Source organism: Lepidochelys kempii, chromosome 23 (genome assembly GCF_965140285.1).
Source record: "Lepidochelys kempii isolate rLepKem1 chromosome 23, rLepKem1.hap1, whole genome shotgun sequence".
Taxonomy (NCBI): domain Eukaryota; kingdom Metazoa; phylum Chordata; order Testudines; family Cheloniidae; genus Lepidochelys; species Lepidochelys kempii.
Window position 1 is genome coordinate 16,077,910 of NC_136402.1, and position 9,164 is coordinate 16,087,073.

At 61.5% G+C, this 9,164-nt stretch overlaps 2 protein-coding genes across 2 annotated transcripts in view; one reads left to right on the top strand and one right to left on the bottom strand.

The window, feature by feature from the left end:
- TNNI3 (troponin I3, cardiac type) overlaps nt 1-3,413 on the top strand; it is a 3,767-nt gene extending 354 nt beyond the window's left edge. Inside the window, 9 exon segments of the mRNA XM_078850373.1 lie at nt 546-660; nt 663-727; nt 950-991; nt 1,606-1,737; nt 1,902-1,935; nt 1,938-1,988; nt 2,360-2,538; nt 2,672-2,777; nt 3,237-3,413. Coding sequence (XP_078706499.1) covers nt 546-660; nt 663-727; nt 950-991; nt 1,606-1,737; nt 1,902-1,935; nt 1,938-1,988; nt 2,360-2,538; nt 2,672-2,773 — 720 coding nt within the window. The 3' untranslated portion in view covers nt 2,774-2,777; nt 3,237-3,413.
- Nucleotides 3,414-5,460: 2,047 nt separating this feature from the next.
- On the bottom strand, nt 5,461-8,854 carry LOC140902230 (galactoside alpha-(1,2)-fucosyltransferase 2). The gene is made up of 2 exons (XM_073322096.2): nt 8,719-8,854; nt 5,461-6,520 (listed from the first exon to the last, which is right to left on the bottom strand). The coding sequence occupies exon 2, from the start codon at nt 6,484-6,486 to the stop codon at nt 5,461-5,463; it is 1,026 nt and encodes a 341-aa protein (XP_073178197.1). The 5' UTR covers nt 6,487-6,520; nt 8,719-8,854.
- Between the last annotated feature and the right edge of the window lie 310 nt (nt 8,855-9,164).

Consider the following 9,164-nt stretch of genomic DNA (forward strand, 5'->3'; position numbering starts at 1 on the left):
GAGTGAATCTCTGGGGCGGCACCATAGGGTGGGGGGTGGTTCTGTGAGATCAAAGCCGCTTTCACAGGCTGCCCCTGCCCAGGCCTGGGTCAGAGCTGGTGCCCCATAGAGGGGACAGGCCCTGGGCCCCATTCCCCACCCCCTTGGGGCTGGATGGGAGCCGGCGCCCCCTACAGGGGAAAGGCCCCATGCCCCATTCCCCGCCCCCCAGAGCAGCCAGTCCCCGCCTGGGGCCGGATGGGAGCCAACGCCTCCTAGAGGGGAAAGGCCCCATGCCACATTCACAACCCCTAGCCAGCCAGCCCCCCGCTATATTTAATCTCCTGGATGTTGCTCTGGCTGGTGTCACCCCCACTGTATCCCCCCCCCCGGCTAAATGACTCGCCCACTTTCCAAATATTTCGGGGTCATTGCCTGTAAGTGGAGGAGGGGCCTTGAGTTATTGTTGCTCTGGGGACTGGACACCTGTCCCCCTCCCCCGCTCGCCAAGGCCACCCCGGCACCTTGGTGCAAACTGGGGTGACGCCCTGAATTCCTCCCCCCAGTACGAGGAGGAGGAGGAAGAGGAGGATGTCATAGAGGAGGAGGAAGAGGCAGCCGAGGAGGGGCCTGAAGAACCGGAGCCCCCCAAGCCGGCTCCCCCGCCCCCACCGCCGTCCTCCGTCCACTCCTCCGGCGCAAATCTTCCGCCAACTATCGGGCCTACGCAACTGAGCCACATGTCAAGGTGGGCGCTGGGCCTGGGGCGACGCGCTCCCCGTGACAGGCTCTGGGCTGGGACCCGAAGAGCTGGGGCTGCTTCCTGGCTCTGCCCCAGATGCCCTCTCGGTCGTGGGGGGGTCTGTGCAGCACCTGGCCAGACGGGGCCCTGATCTCGGTCGGGGGGACGGGGTCCTGAGCTGGTCTCATAATACACCTAATGAAAACTCTCCTGCTTGTCCTAATGCAGAGAAAATCCAAGATAACGGCATCTCGGAAATTACAGCTCAAGGTAACATCTCAGGCTTCCCATCTGGGCTTGTGGATCTGGTCTAGAGAGGGGGCAGGAGGCCAGGGTAGATGGCCCCATGGCTCTGGTCTGGGGAGGGTGCAGGAGGCCAGGGTAGATGGGCCTGTAGGTAGGGTCCAGGGAGGGGGCGGGAGGTCGGGGTAGATGGGTCTGTGGGTCTAGTCTGGGGAGGGGGCAGGACACCAGGGTAGATGGGCCCGTGGGTCTGGTCTGGGGAGGGGCAGGACACCAGGGTAGATGGGTCCGTGGGTCTGGTCTGGGGAGGGTGCAGGAGGCCAGGGTAGATGGGCCCGTGGGTCTGGTCTGGGGAGGGTGCAGGAGGCCAGGGTAGATGGGCCGTGGGTCTGGTCTGGGAAGGTGCAGGAGGCAGGGTAGATGGGCCTGTAGGTAGGGTCCAGGGAGGGGGCGGGAGGTTGGGGTAGATGGGTCTGTGGGTCTAGTCTGGGGAGGGGGCAGGACACCAGGGTAGATGGGCCCGTGGCTCTGGTCTGGGGAGGGGCGGGAGGCCGGGGTCGATGGGCCTGTGGGTCTGGTCCGGGGCGGGAAGCTGTGGGTCCAACTGAGGGGTGTCACCCAGCTCCCTTCGTGCCCCCCAGACGCTGATGCTGCAGATCGCGAAGCACGAGCTGGAGCAGGAGGAGGAGGAGTGGGGCCGGGAGAAGCAGCGGTACCTGGCTGAGCACTGCACCCCGCTCGCCCTGGCCAGCCTGCCCCTGGCTGAGCTGCAGGTAACCACCCCCCTACCCCGGACCCCCAGGCAGGGGGAGGAGGGCTGGGTCTCAAGGGGGCGTGGATGAGCCCGGGGAGAGGTGGGGGGATGGGTCCGGGGGGGGCTGAGAGGGGACCCCTTTTCTCCTCCTTTCTCTCCCCCCGCCTCCCCTTCCCCCCGCAGGATCTCTGCCGGGAGCTGCATGCCCGCGTGGACCGTGTGACGAGGAGCGCTATGACATGCAGGTTCGGGTCAGCAAGAGCATCAACGCGCTATCTCAGAGTGGGGGCCCCCTGGCTCCCCTTGCACCCCCATGCCAGCCCAGAGACTCCAGAAACCAGCCAGAGCCCCCCACCCCCCCAGCCCACCCCACGAAAGGGCTGCAGAGACGGAACGAACCTCCAGCTGCAATAACAAAACAGGTCACTAGATGGCGCCGTGGGGCCGGGGTTTAGCCCCGCCCCCTTAAACGCCGGCCCCCACCTCACACTCCCCACAGCACGGCGCCCCCTAGTGCCACCTGGCAGCATCTGCCTGCCAGGTTTGAGCAGTCCCTGCTGAGCCCCCCGGCCCACTCCCTGCACCACGCGCCCCCCCCGCCCCATTGTTACCTGACCCCCTCCCCTGCCGCTCTGACCCCCAGATCGAGGATCTGAACCAGAAGATCTTCGACCTGCGGGGGAAGTTCAAGCGGCCGGCGCTGCGGAGGGTCCGGCTCTCGGCCGACGCCATGATGCAGGCGCTGCTGGGCTCCAAGCACAAGGTGTCCATGGACCTGCGGGCCAACCTCAAGCAGGTCAAGAAGGACGACGCGGAGAAGGTGAGCGGGGGGGGGGAGAAGGACGACGCGGAGAAGGTGAGCGGGGGGGGGCTAGGGGGGGGAGCAGGGGAAGCCTCCCCCCCACACTCCGGGGTCTCAGGACTGACCCTCTTTCCCCCCCACCCCCCCGCAGGAGAACCGGGAAGTGGGCGACTGGCGCAAAAACATCGACGCCCTGAGCGGCATGGAGGGGAGGAAGAAGAAATTCGAGACCTCGGGGCCTGGGCAGGGCTGAGCAGGTGACCCTGCACCCCACGGCGCCCCCTGCTGGGAGAGGGGCTGGGGTCGCCAGGACCCCGCCCCCAGAGCCGGCGCTCCCGCCCTGCGCCCCACGGCGCCCCCTGCTGGGAGAGATGGGGCTGGGGTCGCCAGGGGCTCCCCCACAGCCGGCACTTCCTGCTCCCTGCCCCACAGCGCCCCTGCTGGGAGAGATGGGGCTGGGGTCACCAGGGGCTCCCCCACAGCCGGCACTTCCTGCTCCCTGCCCCACAGCGCCCCTGCTGGGAGAGGTGGGGCTGGGACTGCCGCGACCCCCTCTGCCGCACAGCCGGCGCTTCTGCTCTGCGCCCCACAGCGCCCCCTGCTGGGAGAGGTGGGGCTGGGGTCCCCGAGCTCAGGTGGAGGATGGGGCTGGGGCTGGGACATTGTTTCTTCGGTGGTTTCACTTTCCTCTTTGTCTTTCTGTTTCTCTCCGGCAGAAGCAGAGAATTGCCGATGCGGGGGGAGGGAAACAAGATGATGGACCCCAAAACTGCCCCCCCCCCGAGCCCCACTCTCGATTCTACCCCTCCCCGCCTCCCCATTCCCCTCCCTACCTTCCCAGGCCATGGCACCCCACAGTGTCACCCCTCGGCTTTGAAAGCTGACCCTGCCAATAAAGCATCTCTGAGTGTCGGGGGCTGTCTGTCTGTCTGTCTGCTGGCCCCTGTCCGGAGTGGGGGAGCTCCCCAGGGGCCCTGCGGTTCGGGGGCTGGGAGCCAGGGCCTTTCCCCACTAGGGGGCGTCTTTCCCTGCTCCCTGCTCTAACCCATAGAACCACTCACCTCCCAGAGCCAGGGAGAGAACCCAGGCGTCCTGCCTCCCAGCGCCACACCCTCAAATCACTCAACTTTGGGGAAGGGGGGAGCGATACCAAGTCCCAGAGGGTCCCATTGTCACGGAGTCCCCGGGCGATGCTCTGGATCTGCTCCCCATGAAGCCAGGCAGGACTCTGGGGGAGTCTCCTCTCCAGGAGCAGCCTGTCTGCAGGACACACAGCTCCCCCGGCTCCACCTTCCTGGGTCTGACCTCGGAGCATTCAGCCTCCTCTGCCCCTCCGTGCGCTTCCCCCAGCGAGTCCGCCCAGGCGGGGTCCTGGGGAAGCCAGAGGGTCCTGCCCCCCGACTCCGCAGCCAGACGGGACTCTCAGCCAGCCAGTAAAACAGAGGTTTATTAGACGACAGGAACATGGTCTAAACCACAGCTTGTAGGTGCAGAGAACCGGACCCCTCAGCCGGGTCCATTTCGGGGGGCAGGGAGCCAGACAACCCCGTCTGCCCTTCACTCCATGTCTCCAGCCAGCCCCCAAACTGAAACTCCCTCCAGCCCCCCAACCCCCTCCTCTGGGCTTTGTCCCTTTCCCGGGCCAGGAGGGCACCGGATTCCTTTGTTCTCCAACCCTTTAGCTCTCACCTGGCGGGGGCTCACGTTGTCGGCCCTTCTCTGTGTCCAGCCCCCTGCACACACCTGCCCTCTAGGGCTCTGCAATGATCATACACCCTTACCCCACCCCCTAGAGACTTAAGAACTGCATAGGGGAAACTGAGGCACCCCCACACTATTCAGAGGAAACATTAAGAACAGTCCCACTTTGTCACACCCATCACTCTGGATGGACGTTCTTAGGGGATCAAGTGAACCGATGTAGGGCATTTATCCAGCTACCCAAGTCAGCAGGGAGTGAGGGGCACCGGCAGGGCTGGGCTAGCAGGGGGCTGCGGGTCGGGAGTGAGGGGCACCGGCCGAGCAGCATGGGACCCAGCTGCCTCCTCTCCAGCCCTTCCCCCCCACGGCAGCAGGAAGAGCTTGGTGCTGCCCCCCTCCCCTTCCCGCCTTGCCCATGTCAGGAAGTGGCTCATTCACAGGCTGGGGTGGGGTGGATTAACCAGAGTCCAAAGGGCCCTGGAGTCATTGCAGAGAAATAATCCCCAGGTGTTAGCGCCCCACCCCACCAGCTGCAGGTTCCTGCCCCCAACCCTAGCGCCGCCCTGGGGCCAGCCCTGCCTGCCAGGGGAGAGGCCCCTGCAACCCAGCACTGGATAAAAGCCAGGAGTGCTGGCTTGCGGCCCCCCCGCTCTAACCACTAGACCCCCCTCGTCTCCCAGAGCCGGGGAGAGAACCCAGGAGTCCTGGCTCCCAGCCCCACCCCGTGCTCTAACCACTAGACCCCCCCCCACCAGAGCCGGGGAGAGAACCCAGGAGTCCTGGCTCCCAGCCCCCTCCCGCTCTAAACACTAGACCCCGCTCCCCTCCCAGAGCTGGGGAGAGAACCCAGGAGTCCTGGCTCCCAGGCCCCCCTATGCTCTAACCACTAGACCCCGCTCCCCTCCCAGAGCTGGGGAGAGAACCCAGGCATCCTGGCTCCCAGCCCCTTCTGCTCTCACCCACCACACCCCGCTCCCAGAGCCAGGCGGAGAACCCAGGAGTCCTGGCTCCTAGTCTCCCCACTCTAACCATTCAACTGTGCAGATGGAGATGGCCCCGTCACTCTGGACACTCCTGTGAGAAGTTGTCTGATGTAGGTCATTGGCTCCTCCGTATGGGCTCTGAACCCCACCAGCCCAGCTCCAATCTCCTCCGATGTCCCCAGCACAGCCCGCCCGGTGGGTGTGTCCGTGACAGGGTAGATCCTGTTTGCAGCCCGTGGCCACTGGATGAGCTCCTTTAGCCAGGCGTCCCACTCCGCAGCGGGGAGAGATCAGCATCGATCCCAATCCACTCGGGCAGGAAGGCAGCTGCAGGCTTGAAGACCCGGAGGAAGGGGGAGTCGGGGAGGGTGTAGTTGGCCAAGTAGATGGTCTCCCCCCCAGCCAGGTAGCCGGCCCAGATCCCGAAGGTCCCGATGGTCATGATCGTGTGGTTGCAATGAGCCAAGAGAGCAAAGTCCCTCCCCGGCGAGGACTCCTTCCCGTCCCCCGAGAAATACACGTCTCCCCGCGAGGCGTCGATGTTCTTCCGGCACCACTCCATCCCATTGCTGGTGACCACAAAGACCGGCTCCTGGTACTTGGCCCGGAAGTAGCCCATGGCCTTCTCCAGGTAGGCCTTGTCCGCCACCACCCCCTTCCAGCGCTCGTCCATCACCCGGACGTAGTCCCCCCTCCGGACGTGGACACCCACGTAGGTCACATTCCGGCGCTGCCCACGCAGCCCGGCCAGGTACCGGGTGGCCTCCTCCTTGACGTGGTCGTGGAAGGAGAATTCCTGGAGGATCTCCTGCCGGAGGTGGTGGTAGAAGGTCCAGGAGCAGGGGTAGCCCGTCAGCCGGACGTATTTCCCTTCGATGTGCCTGTACTCCTCCGACATCCAGTCGTGGAGCTCATAGTCCTTCCACGGGATCCTCCAAGCCCTGAATCTGGAGATCACGGGCAGGCTGATGCGGAAGAGCAGTGCCAGCTGTTGGTGCATGTCCGGGAGGATGTAGGCCTGGCGCCCGTTCATCTTGGCCAGGGCGTAGAGGGTGGCGTATTCCCCCATCTGGTTCCCCAGCCGCCCAAGGGAGTTCACGGTCCACACACCCTGCTCCGTGGGTGTGGGCTGCCATGGGTCACTGGGAGAGGCGATCTTCTGCCCCTGTTGGGGGAACTGGCTCTGTAGCTGTAGGAAGGAGACTATGCCCAGGACACCCAGCAGGTACAGGAAGATCAAGAGGACTTGCTGGACAGAGATCCAAGAGATCAGGGATTTCATGGCTCCGAGAAGCAGTGCAGGGCGCGATCCAGGCCTGGGGGGAGACAGAGCAAGAATTTCGGACCCTCTGCAATGGGTCTAATTCTTAGCTACACCACAAGCGTAGTGACCAGCTACTGCCAGGATAAGGGCATCGGAGGATGGTGGGAGCAATGGGAAAGCATGTTAGATAAGTGGGTGATTGGGAACATGAGGAGAAGGCTGGGTGGATGGGAAGGCAGGGGGGTGAATGGTCAATGGATGGGAAGGCTGATGGGGTGGCTGGATGAAGGAGAAGATGGTTTGGGTGGAGGGGAAGTCAGGGGGTAGGTGGGCAGGTTGTGGGGGTGGCTGGATGGATGGGTGAGAAGAGGGTGATGCAACCGGGTGGCCTTGAGGGGTATGGCTGGGGGGTTAGATCAGGCCTGGAGGCCAACGATAAAACCCAAACAAGACGGCTATGCAGGAACCAGCTCAGCCCCGCGAGCCGTGATGAAGACATCGGTGTCCAGAAAATATAGCATGTTCCACGATCCTGTAGCCAAACAAGGGGCCCATCATCTCAGGGTGCCCCCAGGCACTTGCGGAGCAGAACCATCAGGGGTACATCTGGGCCTCTGCCTTGCCAGTGATGTACTTGTGGGGTCAAGCAGTGGAGTCAGCTTCACGCTCCCACTGCTCTGCCCATGGCTGCTCCTCCACCAGGGGAAGGAAACCAGAGCTCTCCAGTGCAGACGTTCCCAGGGGAAAGCCCAGCTCAGATGCCTCCCCCCGACATTCATCCCCCTTTTCCATCTCCTGTGCCCAGCTCCTCAACCTGTGGGGCCACCCATTGATGTCCAAAATGACAGCAATGGGATGGGCATGGACAATCAGACCACTACGGCTGTCTCTTCCCAGGATAATCCTCTGCAGTCATGCTTGGAAAGTATTTAGACTTTGGTTCAAGGCAATCGGCATGCGGAAGGGTGGAGTAAAGGGGAGAAGGGTAGATGGGGATGGATGGGGAGAAGGATAGACGGGGGATGTGTGGATGGATGGATTGGGAGAAGGGTAGATGGTGGATGTATGGATGGACGGATGAGGAGAAGGGTAGATGGTGGGATGGGTGGATGGATGGCTGGGGGGATGGATAGATGGATGGTTGGATGGATGGAAGAAGAGAAGGGTAGATGGGGGATGGGTGGATGGACAGCTGGGAGATGGGTAGGTGGGGATGGATGGATGGAGAGAAAGAGGGCGGGATGGATGGATGGTCAGATAGGGAGAAGGTAGATGGGGGTGGATGGACAGAGGGATGGGGAGAAGGGTAAGTGGGGGATGGAAGGATGGACAGTTGGGGAGAAGGGTAGATAGGGGGATGGGTGGATGGACGGATGAGGGGAAGGGTATATAGGGTGACGGATGGATGGATGGGGAGAAGGGGGGATGGGAGGATGGATGGCTAGACGGAGAAGGAGAAGAGTATATGGGGGATGGATGGATGGATGGACAGATGGGGAGAAGGGTAGATGGGGGATGGAAGGATGGTGAGAAGGATTAATAGGGGGATGGATGGATGGACAGCTGGGGAGAAAGGTAGATGGGGGATGGGAAGATCAATGGATGGGGAGAAGATAGACTGACGGATGGATGGACAGCTGGGGAGAAGCGTAGGTGGGGGGATGGGCGGATGGATGGATGGGGAGAAGGGTGGATAACGGGATGGACAGATGGGGAGAATGGCTGATAGGGGGATAGGTGGATGGATGGAGAGACAGCTAGATAAGGGATGGGTTGATGGACTGCTGGAGAGAAGGGAAGACAGGGGGATGGATGGATGGACGGCTGGGGAGAAAGATAGATGGGGTGTGTGGCATTCTGTACCTCGGGAGAACACCCAGCACCCCATTGTGTGGGATCCAGTGCAAAGTTTGTCATGTTGGGTATCTTTGGAAGGCTCATGATGCCCTGAGCATGGTTGTTATAGTGATGTTATAGTATTTGTTATAGGGAAGTTACAGGTTATAATTTCATGTATATAGTTATGAGGCTGAAAATGTGTCCTCCTGGCTTAAAATAAGCCCAGGCAAAAACTCTCCAAGAGCAGAGGGGCAGTTCACACCTCATCAGGCCATGTGTGGGACAAACCCAGCCCAGCCTCACAGGAATGAAGGACACTGGCCGAGACAGCAACAAAAGAATCTGTTAGACCCTCAAGGGAATCACCCCCCTTCCTTTGGGCATTTTGGGATGCGATGAGGTAACGCTCACCTGACTCTGACGGGGTGGGGGGGCAAAGCCAAGAGGCAAGAAGGGACATGATAAAAGGGAGAGACATTTTGCCTTGCTCTGTCTCTTTCACTTCCATCTGCAGACACCACCTCCAAGTGATTGAAGCGCTGATCAAAGGGGAGAGCAGCCAGCCTGTGGTGAGAAACAGGTAAGTTTGTAAGGGCCCTGAAAGTGTTCAGATCAGCGTAGGATGCATTTTGCTTTTATTTCATTTGACCAAATCTGACTGGTTGTGCTTTGACTTATAATAACTTAAAATCTATATTTATAGTTAATAAATTTGTTTGTTTATTCTACCTGAAGTTTGGTTTGAACAGTGACAGAGGCTCCCCTTGGGAGAACAAGCCTGGTACATAGCAATTTCTTTGTTAAATTGACGAACTCATATAATTTTGCAGTGTCCAGCGGGTGTAACTGGACACTGC